This window comes from Paramisgurnus dabryanus, chromosome 21 (assembly GCF_030506205.2).
Source record: "Paramisgurnus dabryanus chromosome 21, PD_genome_1.1, whole genome shotgun sequence".
In the NCBI taxonomy this organism is placed as follows: Eukaryota; Metazoa; Chordata; class Actinopteri; order Cypriniformes; family Cobitidae; genus Paramisgurnus; species Paramisgurnus dabryanus.
This window is the reverse complement of record NC_133357.1, coordinates 4273185-4291679: the sequence shown is the minus strand read 5'-3', so window position 1 is coordinate 4291679 and position 18495 is coordinate 4273185. Positions and strand designations below refer to the sequence as shown.

General features: G+C 35.7%; 1 protein-coding gene, 1 long non-coding RNA gene and 1 other non-coding gene across 4 annotated transcripts; 1 reads left to right on the top strand and 2 right to left on the bottom strand.

Moving 5' to 3' along the window:
* Positions 1 to 1432: 1432 nt before the first annotated feature.
* Positions 1433 to 8700, bottom strand: LOC135775209 (uncharacterized). Of its 2 annotated transcripts, XR_010543845.1 has the most exons (4): positions 8663 to 8700; positions 2251 to 2363; positions 1739 to 1804; positions 1433 to 1512 (listed from the first exon to the last, which is right to left on the bottom strand). It is a non-coding gene; the product is annotated as an uncharacterized lncRNA (long non-coding RNA). The 2 variants fall into 2 exon arrangements; XR_010543844.2 differs by lacking the exon at positions 8663 to 8700 and having other exon boundaries at positions 2251 to 2562.
* On the top strand, positions 8593 to 10135 carry pfdn4 (prefoldin subunit 4). The gene is made up of 4 exons (XM_065285249.1): positions 8593 to 8727; positions 9345 to 9452; positions 9534 to 9674; positions 9774 to 10135. Exons 1-4 carry the CDS (start codon positions 8701 to 8703, stop codon positions 9903 to 9905), a joined length of 408 nt encoding a protein of 135 aa, XP_065141321.1. The 5' UTR covers positions 8593 to 8700; the 3' UTR covers positions 9906 to 10135.
* A 1227-nt stretch (positions 10136 to 11362) lies between these two features.
* trnat-ugu (transfer RNA threonine (anticodon UGU)) lies at positions 11363 to 11435 on the bottom strand. The gene has a single exon. It is a non-coding gene; the product is annotated as a tRNA-Thr (tRNA).
* Between the last annotated feature and the right edge of the window lie 7060 nt (positions 11436 to 18495).

Sequence of the window (18495 nt, the reverse complement as noted above, 5' to 3'; positions counted from 1 at the left end):
AAACGCACTACAGTAAAGTAGAAGCAAGAGTTTAATGATAGTCTTGCTAAGAAAATTAAAGAAATAGTTCAACAAAAAATGAAAATTAACCCATATTTTTTTGACTTTGACTTTCTTTTTTCAGCCAAACAGTGGGAATTATATTAAATAATGTCTTTGCTCTTTTCAGTTTTATAAAGGCATTGGATAGTGCCCCATTTTTAAAGCTCAAAATGCGCACCCATTTATCAAAAAACAATCCATACAGTTATTAAATGTCTTCCGAGGTGAAGCGATGAGTTTTTGTATAAGGAAAATAAAACTTTATAAACGACATATTCACGTTTTTTGTAGCTTAAAAATTGGGGCTCTATCCAATGTCATTATAAAGCTTACAAGAGCCAAGATTTAATTTAAAATAACTCAAACTACATTTGGCTGAAAAAAAAATACAATGCAAAAAATTATTTTCAAGAAAAAACATTCTTAGTATTTTTGTCTTGTTTTCAGTAAAAATATCTAAAAAGTATTTTTTTTAGATTTTTTATTGAAAATTCTTGATGAGCAAAACGAAAATAAGAAAGAAAATAAGTCTATTTTTAGACCAAAAAAAAAAATCAAATTTAAATGATTTTGTGCATAAAACAAGCAAGATTTTTTCTTGAATTTAATGTTCAAGATTTTTTGCTTACCCCATTGGCAGATTTGTTTGCTTGTTTTATGCACAAAATCACTTACATTTGATATTTTTGGTCTAAAAGTAGACTTATTTTCTTGTTTAGCTCATCAAGAAAAAAACATGTTAATTTAAGATTTGTTTAGATATTTTTACTGAAAACAAGACAAAAATACTAAGATTTTTTTTCTTGAAAATAATTTTTTGCACCTAGGATGGCTTGAGGATGAATAAAATATGGATAAGATTTGGATTAAAAAAAATATCGATGACAATTTTCATTTTGTGGTGAACCAAGCAATTCATTGACCATTCATGAATAGAGCATTCATAAAGTGCATGCATATATTATATTGCATGCAGCACTATAAACACTTTAATGTTACAAAAGCTGCAAATTTGGACTATTAGCGTCTTGGTAACATTTGGTAAAAGACTGTTTGCTATAAACTTGCAAATGTTTCTCAAGGCTTAAATTCACAGTTAACTAGACATCATACCGCATTGCACCACTGCCAAAACAGTAATGCACACAATGCACAACTAAAGAGCACTTTATCCACTGTGTGTCTGTGTACAACACCCAAAGTTTATACAGAGCTTTGAATCCTGTTCTCCTTTGTGGCTTTACTTGCTGAGTTAATCCAAACTATGTAAATAGTTGCATGAGCATTTAGGATGATGTTGTTACGCCTTTATTCTTCATTTTGAGATTACACTTGCCAGCAGAAAATGTAATGATAAGAATGCAACAGATCACAGAATATAATGTACATACCAGACTCGGGCTCTTCTGAAGATTGAACTGCATGTCCATTCAGTTCTCCATTTTGGATTTTAATATCAGCGAAGTTTGCCTGTTTAACAATATTGGTTAGCTTCATGTTTGCTTAAGCCATTGGGCATAAAAGCGCTCACATGTCCCAAGTGTCAAGATCATACACATACTGTACATTTACCTAAATAAACACAATACAAAAACTAAACTATACTTTCTAATCCATTAATATTCATTTGAACCTAAACTTAATATCATAAAAAGGTAAACATATTAGCCAACAAAACATACAAAATTAATTTCACCTGCACATGATTTATTTCAGTAGACAGTTCGTTTCCCATCTTGACTTCAATTGAGCAATTGAAAACCTGCAAAAACATTACAAATAGTTAAAAAGTCTTAGTCAAAATAATCCATGGTTCTGTATAGCTCAGTGGTAGAGCATTGCGTTAGCAGCCCCTACGTTTAAGGGTTCGGACCTACGAAGCACGCATGCAGATAAATAATGTATAGCTTGTAAGTTGCTTTGGATTAAAAGTGTTTGCCAAATGTAAATGTCAAGAAACAAACCGTAGGTGCCTTAGACTCCCAAATAAAGAGTGCATTTTGTGCAAAGGGTTAAATGATTACATTTAAAAAAATAAAGATTAAAAAAGTCATTACAGTTAACTGCAGGGTGGAGCAGATTAACGCGTTTTGATAATGATCATAAATGTAATACCAAAGAGACATGACCAATAAATTAAACATTAGATAGCACTTACAATTCACATACAAACTGCTTTTACATACGGTAATGTATATATTTATTTACCTTCCCAGTTTCTTGTGCCCCAGCTAGGTATTCCTATGTAGTTTCCCAACTTCGATTAAAGTCATCAACAGCACTTTGCCTGTGTCAAGATCGCATGAGCACATATACCTGTCCTGAGAGAGGGAGGGGCTCAATATTGGCTTTAACTTTAGTGTATGCGAGACAACAGCGCAGGTAAAACACTACATGTAAATGTTTAAGCACTGATGAATCACGATTGTGACCTATTGTTTTCACTGATCAGCTTTTCATGTAAAAAATGATGAGCTTTAATCAATCTATTCATCACACAGGGATAGGAAAACTTCCCATTGTCCCATTAAGTACTTCACTCCACGCACTGAAATAGTGAAAGTGTGAAACTGATCGGAGATCAGCTCTTCAAGGCCACCCTGTCTTGTAGGTGTGGTTGGACCCAAACAGGATGTGTGTAGAGGATATAAAGAAAAGTTTATTTGCAAAGTATGACTCTCATCCAGGTGCTAAGTACGTGATAACAGCCTGAACCTTTATTTATTTAATCATTTTCATCAGCATAATTATGAAAGACAAGATTGTAATAATTAAAGGATGCAATGCAAAAATAAGTCATTTGAGGTTTCTAAATATGACCTTTACATTGTTGTACATTTTAGATTTATTTGATTAAAAATGACTATTTTACATTACAAATGATATTATCAGCATAACAATCGCGATTAATCATATACAAAATAATATTATAATAACTTGATAGTTGTTCAAATGACGACCACTGACACCTTGCACAAGGAGGGCAAGACACAAAAGGTCATTGCAAAAGAGACTGGCTGTTCACAGAGCTTTGTGTCTAAGCACATTAATAGAGGGGCGAAGGGAAGGAAAAGATGTGGTAGAAAAAAAGTGTACAAGAAATAGGGATAACCGCACCCTTGAGAGGATTGTGAAACAAAACCCATTCAAAAATGTGGGGGAGATTCACTGCAGCTGGAGTCAGTGCTTCAAGAACCCCAACACAGAGACGTATACAAGTCCTGGCTTTCAGCTGTCGCATTCCTTGTGTAGCGTCAGAAGCGTCTCGCGTCTGGACTGCTGCTGAGTGGTCCAAAGTTATGTTTTCTGATGAAAGTAAATTTGGAAATCAGGGTCACAGAGTCTGGAGGAAGAGAGGAGAGGCACACAATCCACGTTGCCTGAGGTCCAGTGTAAAGTTTCCACAGTCAGTGATGGTTTGCGGTGCCATGTCATCTGCTGGTGTTGGTCCACTGTGTTTTCTGAGGTCCAAGGTCAATGCAGCCATATCAGGAAGTTTGAGCACTTTATGCTTCCTGCTACTGACGAAAGGCCACTGTCAGAGCAACCTGGGCTCTCATAACACCTGAGCAGTGCCACAAACGGATCGACTCCATGCCACGCCGCATTGCTGCAGTAATTCGGGCAAAAGGAGCCCCAACTAAGCATTGAGTGTTGTACATGCTCATACTTTTCATGTTCATATTTTTCAGTTGGCCCAGATTTCCAAAAATCCTTTCTTTGTATAGGTCTTAAGTATTCTTATATCTATATATTATTTTATTTTTAATTTTTTAAAGATTTATAATAATAATAATAATATATATTTAAATGTTGATATATTTGATATTATATATCAATTACAAATATATACATAAATAAAACATTCTTAAATCTATACTTGTATGTGTATTTAAATATAAAAAATACTTACATGCAAATACACACACAAATACATTATTGTATATAACTTAAATAATAAAAAATATTAAAAAATATAATGTTCCATTTTTAGTTTAATAACAACGTTCATGATGTGAGCTGGCCGGAATAAACAAGTTTGTGGAAAAGTTAATGATAATAAAAAGATATATGACTATTGGTAGTTAAAGGAGTTAAAATCTTGATTAGTGACTTAGAATCATACATTTTTCACCATAATATTTATTTCTTCTGAAAGGTTTACTAATTTAATTATCTTTTCTTTATTGTGAGTTAAACTGATCAGTTTAAGCTCATCTTAAAACACAAAGGGAGATTTGTTTTGGTTGTTGTGATGAATACTGGCCTACTTCAGAAGGTTCCACATGTTTGATGTCTCTAAAAGATAAAAACTGTAACATGCTATCTTTTGAAGAAAAACGACTGTATAGTAATAATAACAGATCTTTATAATAACTAAGCTCTTGTTATTAGTCTCATTTCCATTACATGGAAAGAAAAACATTAGCAATGCAATTTCATGACTTACACTTGTAAAATACTTCCAAATGTAAAACAAATAGCCAATGTAGATATAGGCTAATTTATAGTTTACTCTACTGGTGCACTTGCCCAGTGATGTAGTAACAATATAATTGATGGTAAATGTACATCATGGTGTTTTTCCAAGAGACACTGTATGTTTTGCACTCTCTTTGTCTTAATTAGAGTATTATAAAACAATTATTCGCAGTCCTCGATTATGATCATAGCTGCACTGTAAAAAAAAATTGTTGTATATGCAGCTGTTTGGCAGTTTGTTCAAATTTAAATGTACATTAAACATTAACAAGTCACTGTCTTTATAAAATAAAACTATAAAATAACAGCCTCATGCTAAGCATTCTCGGAACCAGAAATCCACATTAACCTTTTTCAGTTTTATCCTTCAGATTTTGGTTCCCAGAATGCTTTGCATGAGGCTGTTATTTTAGTTTTATTCTCTAAAACCTTTGGTTATTTTAATGATCTAAGCGCATTGCCTAAAGCACATGGCGCACAGTGTAAAAGGGTGTGTCTGAATCTACTTTTGCTAAATTAACGCCAGGAAAAAAGGTTTGTGCGCCTAGCACACAGTCTAAAGGGCGATTTATAGTCGTGCGTAGGTCCTACGGCGTAGCTACGGTGTAGGCTATCCGTAGCCTGTGCGTAGCTCTGCGTGGCCTGACGCGCACCTCACAAAATTTCTAACAGCGCGTCGGCTCTACACGGACCGTAAGCCCTGTGATTGGTCCACCAGAACCCCTCCCGTCAGGTAAAAAAAACTGCGTCATAGGTATTTCCGTTTGAGACGGTGAAAACAAAGATGAGCCAAGTTGAGGAGTGATTTAACTCAAACTGAAACATAAGTCGCTGTTTATTTACTTCCATCATTGCTGGTCTTCTAAAATTATACACAACAAGTTGCTATTTTTTCTTCGTTTGTGGGTTAACTTGCTTAGCTTCTTCTTCTGTGACGACTTCTGCTGCTACTGTGGTTACACGCGTGATTACTGCCAACCAGCGGTTTCGCGTGTGTTTGCACGTCGACGCGGACGGCGACGCACAAGTATAAATGAAAACCGACGCGGAACCTACGCCGTCGCTGCTACGCCGTAGAACCTACGCACGACTATAAATCGCCCTTAAAGGGTTGTTCCTATTCTCGTAATGGGTATGTTTTTGACGATTCCCTATTTTCAATTTGTAAATTGAAAAACTAGCGGAGGAAGGAGACCAGTTTAAAATTTATGTTAAAAATTGTGTTGTTTTTATTTGTATTGAAATGGTTATTTTTTGTATTTAAACCTTTTGTTTCTTTTTAAAAGTTGTTTCTTTTAGTCATGGAAGTAAAATTAGAAGGTTTTTAATTGCTGTAAATGTGTGGATAGCCTATATGATCAGTGTAATATCAAAGAATAATTTACAAATATGCTAATATTTTTTGTAACAAACAAGAGATAAAGAATTTACAAATGAATGGAGATTCAAAACATTTTATCACTCAGACAGCGTCGTGAGTGTTTTAAAACACATTACTTAAAAAACGTTTTCATCTCACCATATTCTTTAAAAAAATCAGTAGAAATAAAAGTGTTACTTGCAGCTGGTTGCCGGTAACTTACTGTAGATTTATATTTATGTTATTTACTGGCAAAAGTTTGTTCAAAGTTAAATGAACATTAAACATTAACAAGTCTTTGTCTTTTTGCATGATGCTGTTATTTTATAGTTTTATTCTGTAAAGACAAAATCTTGTTAATGTTTAATGTTCATTTAACTTTAAACAAACTGTTGCCAGTAAATAACATAAATGTAAATCTACGGTAAGTTACCAGCAACCAGCTGCAAGCAACACTCTAAATTCTACAGATTTTTTTTACAGTGTATACAATAAATCCATAGGGTAGCATTAAAAAAAAACATTTAAAAATAAATGCAATATTTGCATTTGTTTAAAGCAAAACATACAATTAATTACCAGTTTATAGGTGAAGCAGCTCTTTACGCCTTCTAAGGTCTTGTAATCTGTCCTCATTTATGTCCAAAAGACTCAATAATAATCTTGTACATTTTAATCCTTTCATTTTTCATATTATAAAACTTTTGTTTGTCATCCCGTTTATAGGCGCATATTACTAACACTCTCTTTAAATAATAAAAAAATATTGTGCCATTGACTTTATACTTTAGGTTTTAGTTGGTCAATGTCGTAGTCTACTTTAGTTGCCTCAAAATAGCAACGCCAGCTGCCAGTAATACTGTCATTTCTACAGAAATTTTTCACAGTTTCAATGACTGTGTTTTATTTAAGATTAAACATAGCCATGACCGCTTCACCCAACAATTCTGTGTATCAATGCGCAGCACCCTTAGCAACATAAATATACATAAAACATTCTGTTGCTGTTTACAGTCAGTCTGGGACTACTTTTTCCAGAGGAAAGATGGCTTTTAATGATTTTAGTAGATTAAATTTCCACTGAAGCTTATTTTTTGCTTTAATAATTGTATTTTCTAAAAACAAAAGGATAGGCTAGTGCTATATTATTAATAAGTCACAGCTGAAGAGGTTGCACTGACTCCTCTTCGATTCATGCCAAACAACACCCTTCAGCCGTGACTTATTCCATACACACACATCTCATACCTTACACATTACCAAACATTTTTACAGTTTGTTTGAACATTGAACAGTATAGAAGTAGATGTAACTATTTACATCAGAAATGATTGAGTACAAAGTCATTTGAGGTGAAAAATCCAATCACTTTGCCAAAGTATACCACACATTCTTTAATGTACAGTGACATAAACCTCTAACAGAGCTCTGTGATATGTGCATGCTCCTTATTCGGCAAAAATCACGCCACACAAAACAATAAAAGATACTATTAAAGCCGAGAGACTTTTTCATGCATTCGTCGTTCATGGATACAGAGTCACATTGTTAATGTACACACTGGGGGCGTAAAGCAAATTCTTTTGTGGTCACTGTGAACTTGATATCATGAATGCATGAATCTTGAAACATACTAACAGTGCAAAACCTCAGAAAATGGCATTCCACGAAATGATGAATTATCCAAATGCCGAGATGAACAGAACAATATTTTCATTGAGCTGAAATGTTTGGTTATAGCAACAATGCACAACTGTTACATGTGGAGTTAACATAGTTAATTTTAATCATTTTAATTTATGTCAACTAATTATATGTGTCTTTGTTTTCGTTTAATTTAGTTAAATGCTCTCTCCCTTTTACTTTACTTAAGATAAAGCATCTGATAAATGAATCCATGCAAATGTATAAGGTATTTGGTGATTCGTTTCCAAACACTATGTTGTGGTCGTGGGCATCTTTTAAGAAATCTCACGGCTAACGTGATAGGTTATATGAAATTGTAGGCTAATGTTGGTGAGAATTGAACATATCAATATTTGTTTTGGGAGTAGCACTGTTTAAAGAGAGGATGTTTAAGAAACCTCAAGCTCTAGCAGTTTGTTCAAGTCAGGCTGTGTCCAGTCATTATGTAAACTAAACATCCAACAAGCTCGAGTCTGCAGACACAGAGTTTCCTTCAAGTACAATAAACACTTGATTAAAACTGTGAGTCTTTTAAAGACGCATGCACTGAAGTGCTATGAAGTGCACAGCTTTTTTGATGCATTCTAATGAAACAGAAAATTAGGGGTGGGGCATAAACGGCCCATCCTCCTTAAAATTAACCAATAGCGTTTACATTGCTACTAGATTTTTTGAATTCAGACCATTTTTGTGACTTTATTATTATTTTTTTAAAGCCTCTGGTCACAAATCTAACTTTTTGGAGAGTTGTGTCCTGCCCCACAAGCGTTACACAATTAGTGACAAAATGCAAGGACATTTAGTGACTATTTTTAGATACTTTTAATAGAAATTAGTTCCTATAGATATTCCTATTACAAGCTAAAAAAGTTTTGATTTTATGGGTGCCCTCGTTGTCCAGCAGATGTCAATATTACCACTGTAAATTTCGACCCAATATAAACAAATTTGAGGGAAACAACGAAACATATTAACTATTAAGGTCAAACATACTTTTTACCTTCTGGCAAGATAAAATATTTTTTTTTTTAATCGAAAAAAAAGAGCACAAAGTGGAATGATAATGAAAACCCACGTGCGCCTTTCACTCACCGCTCTCGCGCGTGCACGCAGTTCGTTTCCGGTTCAAGATGGCGGCCACCATGAAGAAAGGAGTGGTAGGTCTAAACATAAATTCATTTCTGTTTAAATAAATACAATTGCTTGTGCTAAATGATAAGTTTGCATCGTTGAAGTATTTACAGCACGGGGGGCGACATTAAAAGCACCCTATGAAGTGCGCGTGTTTGTTTGCTTTTAAGATCGCTAGCTGGTTAATATCACACGATTGCAATTGACAGCTTTGGTTAACGCTAAAGTGTGATATTGAATACTGACCATCACCATGTACATTTACTCTCACCATTAGATATCAGTAAGTTCATAGGAGCTCGGAGTGCTTTTATATAGCAGGATTTAGCTCCATGTTGTGTTGTGATCTTCATTTACTTAAAATTCACGCAATGAATGATTGTTATATATGGACTTGTTTGCTGAGTGCTTATCTTATTACACTCAAATAGATATGATCATTTTTATATAGAAAATTATTGCATGCATAATAATAGATAATGGATGTGTATATTGGTTGCTACCATTTACAACAAATAAATGCATAAATATGAGGTGGCATAATCTGTTAAGATTATAGAGGGTGTTGTAATGCAATGCTTTAAATATTTTAATATCCAAAATAAAAACAGCTTTGATTAAGATAACTCATCAATCCTTACAGGCAGCTGAAGATGTCAATGTAACATTTGAAGACCAGCAGAAGATAAACAAGTTTGCCAGAAATACGAATCGAATGTCTGAGCTGAAAGATGAAATTGAGGCTAAAAAGGTAAGAAACAGTACAGATAGACTTTTAGATGTCTCTGCTTTCATGGCCAGGCTGAATAATAATGCTCTTATATTGTTCTAGAAATCCTTACAGAATTTAGAGGATGCCAGTGATGACCTTATGATGTGCGAGGACGATGCCATGTTGATCCCGTATCAGATCGGAGAAGTCTTCATCAGTCACTCTCAAGAAGAGACGCAGGAGTTGCTGGAGGCGGCAAAGGTGATGTGACTGACCATAATTAGAGGAAATAAGGTCCCTCTTTAAATAATTCGGTGTCTTTTCTTTCTCAAAATCTTTATAATGTTCTGCTATCTACAGGAATCTCTCCAGGATGAGATCAAAGCTCTGGAGGGTCGTGTGTCATCCATACAGGAGGTTCTTGGAGATCTGAAGGTTCAGCTGTATGCTAAGTTTGGAAACAACATTAATCTGGAGGCAGATGAAAGCTAAAACTTCAAGCATGTGGACTTGACATGATAGACTGTTAAACTCCAACAGGAATTGACACTTATACTATAACAACCAGTTTCTGTACTGTTTACTCTGCTGGTGTTGTTTTTTGCAATGTGTTATGTTTGGTGAATTACTGCATGACGTGTGCTGTTCTTTAGCCGGTCGTATGGAGCATAAGGAAAGAGAATGAGAGGCACTGATATCAAAAATAAACAGCAAAACAGTTACATTGTTTCTACAAAGTTTTATATTTTATGTTCATTGGATCCTTGTTGGCTTGAGTTTACACTTTGCTGGTGTGGCTTAGTGGTTACATTTATCTGCTGGTAAGGCTACATGACAATTAATAGCAACTATTTGTTTGCAGAATAAAAGTTTTTGTTTACATCATATATATATATGTGTTTGTATTGTGTATAATAATAATGTATATATAAATACACACACATGCCTGTATATATTTAATAAAAATTTACATGTGTATATACAATTTATATATAATTTATATTGTATATAAATATCAATACTTAATTAACTACTTTTTTTCTTAAAATTATACATGCATGTGTGTGTGTGTGTGTGTGTGTGTGCATTTATATATAAATAATTATTATACACAGTTAACATACATATATGATGTAAACAAAAACTTTAGTTCTGCAAACGATTATTTGTTATGCAGCCTAACTGGTAATCCAAAAACCTGTAAAACTCAATTCATACAATAACCATTGTGCCCTTGTTAAAGTGACCTAATATCAGGTTGGCCATACTGTAAGACCATTTATATTAAAGTGTCAGATAAAGATAGAAGCAGATGCTCAAAATGACAAAGTTATTTAAAGTCTGTTTAAATCTGATATTAAATGTGTACTCGGTTTGTCACACCACAGAAAAATGAAAACCAAATTTGAATTATTAAAAAAATAAAAACGGCAAGTAAATAAAAGATACAAATCTTGGAAAAAACGTCAGGATTCTTTGCTCTCAAATGCTGGGGGTCTGTTGTCAGCCCTGAAACTACTCCCAGTTCCAGAAACTTTCAAATACTGCAGCAACTTGTGCATTAACTGTTTTAACTAGTCTTCCAAATTAGTCATCAACTTTAAATCTGATCATAATTGTTTTAATAATTCAGTGTTAGGAGCGGGGGTCATGCTCTGTAGCTCCACTGCATCGAGCCATCGTTTTTGCCTCGCCCAAATAATCCTGAACACAGAAATGTGGAAAAATTCTTTAATGGTCTAACTCCACAATTCAGTACTAAATTATGAACACTTTTTGTAATGTGTTTCAGCAATACATTTCGAACATTTACAATTTGGTTAGAAACAATTATCTGAAATTACTTTACACGGACTTTAAGTGAACAAATATGTCACTTTAGAATAGTCCTAAGTGTAAGAGCAGAGGATTTTTGTTTACTTAGTTAAGGAATGCAAATAATTGTTTCCAGGCCCCAGCGAGGATTGAACTCGCGACCCCTGGTTTACAAGACCAGTGCTCTAACCACTGAGCTATGGAGCCAACTGCGCTCCCCTATGTGATGTGAAAACTCAGATTCCACCAATTTAAATGACAATGCCTCTTTTACTTGCACTGATTAGAAGGATTCTTAATACATTTTGAAGACAAACATACCTAAATAAAAAAAAAAAAATCAATGCTTTTTACATAATAGAGTTAGAACTGATGGATGCTGACCTAACAAGATTACATAGAGAAGCATACATATTTTTGGGTGGGAACAGGGGGAGCTTTTTATTAATCTAAACTTTGCTATTTATTGAATTTCATTCAATTAATTCTCAATTGTAATATGCCATCCTTATACAGGTGTAATGTTGCTTTAGAATTACATGGTTTAATGTTACCTGTATGCCAATTCAATGGTCTGCTCAGGATCATGGATATACTTTAAGCAGGGCTTTCAGCAAAAATACTTATCACATGACTGGACTTTGTAAAGTAGGCATTTTGAGTCATTCCATCACTTATACACAAACAGCCACATTGTGTGGTAAAACTTTACCCAGTGACAATTAATAATAAAAAAGTTTCTATAGGTTTTCACAGTAGCCTACAGCTTTCAAGAAAAGATAAGCAAACATGCAAATGGTTTGTTATGCGAACTGTATACCAGTAAATGACAATCATTACAGTATTCCCACTAATTGCATCATTACTAAGTAAACATGTGTTACATGTTAAAGAACAACTAATTGGTCTGTATAAAAGTGAGCTGGTACATTCCAGCTGTTGTGATTGTTTGTATTATCAAACAGGCGTATGGTCCCTACTGATGCAGAAATGATTGTACCATCCTAATTAAATCAAGTGTGTGTGTGTGGCAGATCCAGCTAATAAAATATCAGATAAATCGAGTTAGACGCTGTAGTGGCAAACCTCTGGAGAATACAGATCTCAATTAAGAAGTTCCTCCACCCCACAGGCATCCTCTTATTGAGCACACTGGCTGATTCACCCATGGTCAGTGTGCTTATTAATGACCATCAGCAAAGGGATAAGGACTCTTTATTTTCTCCTGCTCTCTCGCTTTCTTTAATTTCTTTCTCTTTTATTAATTCTTTCTTTCTTATAATACTGTTTATTTATTTTAGCCCTATGTGAAAACCATTAAATGAAAGTAAAAGTATGCAGAACGTAATCCTAGGTATTTTTTCACGCGGCCTGAAGGAGCAGAGTGTAAGCTCGCGATCGTTTCAGCGTCAGTGATCGCTCTCGCGGTATTATGATGTCATATATTGATCGGTCTGCGCAGCGTCTTCTTTCCGCTGCGCTCTCCAGCCTGGTAAAAACGCGCTGGTCACGCATCTAACATCGAGAAATCCAATTCAAAAACTTTATGACATGAGAACTGTGAAATGGGCGGCTATATTAATAATACAGTCGATACATTTTACTTGTTTAACAACGAACCTAACTTACGGAAATGGTGAAAAAACATGCACATTTTTTGTTATTCTTGTTCATCATGCACAATAACCAGATGTGGATTTGGGCGTTGTTATATGCGTACAGTACTTGTTACTGCGGTGTTCTGCTCTTCAGTTTAAAAATAAATGAGTTTTTATTTTATCATTAGCACAAATGGGACAGTTTCTCTGATAAATCTATATTTTATATCAAAATTAATGTTAAATGCTCTCTCATTTGCAAATCGCTTTGGGTAAAAGCGTCTGCTAAATGAATAAATGTATATGTCAACCTTGAAATAATCATTAAATCAGTCATTAAATATTAACTTGGCCATACAGTTCACTTAAAAAAAACATTATGAAGTTTCATAAGCCTGAAATCAATTTCCTTAGATGTCAGCATCTATTTAAGCCAATGACAGTATAACTGAGGCCACGCCCGCCGACAGGGGGGGACAAACGGGTCTGTTGTCCCGGGCCCAGGATGAGGGGGGGCCCAGAACTGGAACCTATGGAATAATTCAGTGTTTTCCAAACATTGATTTATCTGCCATAGAATCAACACTGGCCGCCACAAATAGATTTTTCATGATTACCATTTACATTTTAATTTTACTATATTCATTGTAATGAGCGCTCAGCGCGCCTCCCTCCTCCCTCTCTCGTTGCATGCAGCGCCTCAACAGCGCGCGCCCCTCCCCTCTCTCTCCTGTTGCAAGCAGCGCGGCTCTCTTTACAGTCAAAAGTATTTTAACTCCGCGTACCTTTTACTTTCTTTTTCGCGTAAACGTCAACAGTCACGGATGTCACTGATAGAGAAGATGGCTGATCGAGTTCATCATGAGTGACTTAACAAAAGGTCAGCATTACCACACATACCCGTTCTGGTGTGAGTCTGTGTCCGAGCTCTCTCCTTACCTATGATGCGGTATGCTCGTGCACGTGTTCTGTAGTAACACTAACCGTGTATTCTCTCGCATTCTGAATTTGCAACAAATTGTCTGCGCTATACGTGATGATATACAATAAAACTACCACTCGTGTTTAAAATTAAAAAGCGCTCATAACGCAACAACACTGATGAGAAGAGCAACATTAGTACAGCCTCAATGTAAATGTATGATGATTTTGTCAGATGAGGGCGCGTTTTTAGCAGCAGTTAAAGAAAGAGCTGATTGGATTTACATTGACATTAATATACATTAACAATGAGTCACTGGGTCGTTACTGGGTCCTGTTTAGTCACTATTTTATAGACAACAGAACAAATAATATGTAAAAATAGAAATCAGTTATGTTAAAATGCAATATAATGTGACGGATCAAAGAGTAAAACACGACGCAATGACGCCACATATATGCTAATCGGCGTGAGACGTCATCGCCGCCACAGTCTCTCAAAATCCTGGTGGAAACACTGCAATTGTTAAAAAATAAAGAAAATAGGCATATTTGTGGAAAAAATCTAATACAGTCACCTCCATAAATATTGGAACAGAAGCACATTTTGTGTTATTTTAGCTGTTTACCAAAATGTATTCCAGTTACGATGGTTTTTCTTTATAATGGAGAGGATAATGCGATCATCCACCACTGTTATCCCACTTAGACATACAGGATTTTAATGTTGCTAAGCTCACCACTCTGTTGTTTTTTTATCTGGATGTGCCCAATTGTTGATGAGGCCACTCTTAATGTTCCTGCCATCTCTCTGATGGATTTGTTGTGTTTTTGAAATGGTCTGTATCACTTGCATGGAGATGTCCCTGAACAGAATGATTTGGGTTCACAGCCACAGCTTCCAAATGCAAATACCACACTTAAAATCAACTCCAGACCTTTAACATGTCATTCATGAGGAAATTATTTAACAAATAGACAATATCTGTCCATAAAACAGTTTTTAAGTCAACTGTCCCATTACTTTTGAAAAGGGGGAGGTACATATTAAATGGCTGTAATTCCTAAATCCTTCAGCCATTATGGATGTGAATACCCTCAAAATGAAGCTGAGAGTGTGCACTGTAAGCCATATTCATAATATGACTGTAACTGAAATACATTTTGGTAAACAGCTAAAATAACACAAAATGTGCTTCTGTTCCAATATTTATGGAGGTGACTGTATTTGAGATACATAAAAAAACGTTTTATTTGTTTTCTTCCTATACTTGAAATAGTGGTCAAGAAACCCCCGCCCAACACAAAAATGGTTTGGCCACTGATCAAAATTTTAGGATGTCATTTGATTTGAAGTTCAGTACGCTCAAAATATCTGGTCCGACTCAGCACAAGTCCGGTGCTCAGAAAAGAAAAGAAAAGAAAAGAAAAGAGAAGAAAAGAAAAGAGAAGAAGAAAATAGAGGTTTTCAAAGGAGCGGGTTGACGTTGTATAAATAAATATTTATTTTGTGTCAGTATATAGTGTCAGTACTACATTTATTTACTATATAAATGTTGAATACAATGTATAATAATGCAATATTCGTGGGTCATGAATCTGATAATGCCAAATGTCTTGTTACCAGTAAAAAGTAGGGGGGCCGAGGGGCCCTCCAAGATTATCTTGTCCCGGGCCCAGGCAAGACTGTCAGCTGGCCTGACTGAGGCAATTTTAGACACATGGCGATGTATTGCATTGCAGTGCACTTTCAAAGTATTTCCACTAGGGGTCTCTATGTCTCAAGTCATTTTATTCCATGCACATATTAGTGTTTATGCACCTCCTGATGTTCAACATCAGACAGTCCATAAGGGTTACATCGAAAGGTCACCACCACCTAATCAAGATTTCTGATTGAATAGCTCACACTAACAAGCTGCTAAAACATGCCTTATTTATGCATTTTGTTCACAGCCCTGTTGTGCGTACAAAGTAGATGGTAAATGCATGGTGTAAGTACTGTGTCACCCGTGGGAGAGGAACAAGCAATGTATGTCTATGTTCTCTTTTTTTTTACTCAAAGCCAAAGGACTGTATACTTATTGTTTAATATTTCCCCAAAGCATCATGCAACATAAAACTGCATGAGAGATAAAACTATGTTACATTTGCTGTATTAGAGGGAAAAACTCAGTTGCCTATGAACAGAAATTACAAATCTTTAATGTTTTTCATAGTGCGTACTGTTAGGTGTAAAATGTGATATTACTGCATGGCCAAATTTCCAATTGATCAATTAATGGAATTTAGATATTTTTTATTTATTAAATATTATTATTTAGAATTTAGAGTTGCTGACATCTTTCAAAATGGTGTTACGTTTTAAGAAAGACTATAAATTTGGATTATTTACTCCAATTTAACCCCAAAATTGTTTATGCGCCGCTCACGCCTTTTTTATCAATAAGTGTGTTCTCTGGTAACACCTTGACCAATAAATACACACATTAGGGTGTAATTTAAATATGCAAATTTGGAAGCACACTGTAATTGGGTTCACATTTGCAGTGTTTTACAGACAAGTGTGCTAGAGCAGGATTGGAAAAGCACTTCAGATCTCTAGAAACATCATTGAGTGCCTCTGGTCTGAGGTCTCACTGTGCAAAGATGTCTTTATGCCGAGTCGACATACGTCTAATACGTAGCGTATACACAACTGACTGCTCAGTGTTGTCGCAAAGCAGTAAATCCAAAAGCCCCTGTGCGCTGAATGGAAAACAAGACCCTTCAGTTAATAGCCCATGTTGAAGAGATTATGACAGGCCGACATGTACAGGAATGCTTAGGGATTTGTGGCAGATTAAAAACCTTGGCGTGAACTCACGCTGCTGGATGTGCCATGAAAACAAGCTGAGGGCCAAGCGGTACGACGTGGGGTGTATAGGAACTCATTGTGGATTTGGTGTGAAAGAGTTTAATCCAGATGGACCTGCAGTGGGGAAACAGTGGCAGGGACTCTGAGATGAATTAATTTGCCAATAATGAGATTTCAATCATTGCAGCTTGGCCCACACTATTAGGATGTTAATAAAGCCCTAATATAATGTGTTTGAGCAAACACAAAGATTAAAGACGAGGAAGCACTAGAACAGTTCAGCAAAATGTGATTTTGTGAAAGATTTATTTTATTCAATCGGTCGATCCAGGTCACAAAACTAATTATGAATTGTTCAAAAAGGAAGACTTATTCGCGTATAAAGTACGGGTATCAAATGATGATTGGATCTCTTAACTGGAAATATTGAGCACTGCATTATATGGTTGTGGCTAGAAGGGATACAGCTAGGGCCCAAATTTCGTGAAATCTCACTGGATGAGTCCTGTTTTCAACTTAATCCTACCCCCAAACCTTAGCCTTTACTCAACATTTCTCAAGATTTGGCTGTATTTATATTCACTCTAGCCCTTGCTGCATTATCCCCCTAGAGCAGGGTTGTGGCTAGAAGGGATACAGCTACAGCCAAAATCTTGTGAAATCTCACCGGTTGATTGATGTTGTCATCCTTATCCTACCCTCAAACCTAACCCTAAACTCAACATCTCACAAGATTTGGCCATATCTGTATTCACTCTAGCATTTGCTGCATTGTCCCCCTAGAGCAGGGTTTTGGCCAGAAGGGATACAGCAACAAACAAAATCTTGTGAAATCTTGCCGGATGAGTGTTGTTTTCATCTTAATCCTACTTCCAAAACTAACCCTAAACTCAACATCTCACAAGATTTGGCCGTATCTGTATCCACTCTAGCTTTTGCTGCATTGTCCCCCTAGAGCAGGGTTGCGACTAGAAGGGATACAGCAACAAACAAAATCTTGTAAAATCTTGCCGGATGAGTGATGTTGTCATCTTAATTCTACCACCAAACCTTACCCTAAACCCAACATTTCACAGGTAGCTGGATTGTATCTGGCCAGAACCGCTGTTTTACATCCTAATTCTACCCCCAAACGTAACGCTAAACCCAACATCCCAGCCATAAGATTTGGCTGTAGCTGTATTCCCTCTAGCCAGAACCCTATAGCAGTATTCAATCTTGTCCCAAATCTTTGATCTGGTTTGACTAAATTGAAAGAAAATTTAGAGACTTTATGTAGTTATATTTCCATCTCCAGTGATGACGTGAACACTACTGAGCTAGAAAGTCTAGCCAGGTTATCACAGAAATCAAACTTGGCTTAGGTGGATTTCTGTGGAAAGTGGTTTTCTCACCTGCAAGGATTGTACCTGACCCAGTAAAGACTCAGGGGTGACTTCTAAAGCTCCTGTATCCTTAAATGAGAAATCAATGCATTTGTACAACATCCCCTGCGTGTAATCAATCAATTCTCCTCTTTATCAGTCATTCATCACTATTAGAAGTGAACAGATTACTGTACAGATTCTCTCTCTCTCTCTCTCTCTCTCTCTCTCTCTCTCTCTCTCTCTCTCTCTCTCTCTCTCTCTCTCTCTCAATGGCTTAGATAGCTGATTCGTACGAAATTGTATGAAGTTAATCGTGCAAATACCTACGATTATCATAAAAAAACAATAGCAAAACCCCACCCCTAACCCCAATGTCACAAGGGTCAAGGCAAAACGCACAACTATTTACAAATGTGGTCTTACAAATTAATAAGAAGTTAGCCACCTGATAAAATTCGTACGAAATAGATTTAGAAACAACCTCGAAAATGGTGTTTTAACCATAATTTCAGCTTAAGATACAA

Excerpts from the sequence above, each read along its gene's own strand:
- pfdn4 (XM_065285249.1), top strand. The coding sequence starts at position 8,701 with ATGGCGGCCACCATGAAGAAAGGAGTG. Across the intron at positions 9,453-9,533 it reads ATGAAATTGAGGCTAAAAAG|AAATCCTTACAGAATTTAGA; the intron begins GTAAGAAACAGT and ends ATATTGTTCTAG. Across the intron at positions 9,675-9,773 it reads AGTTGCTGGAGGCGGCAAAG|GAATCTCTCCAGGATGAGAT; the intron begins GTGATGTGACTG and ends TGCTATCTACAG.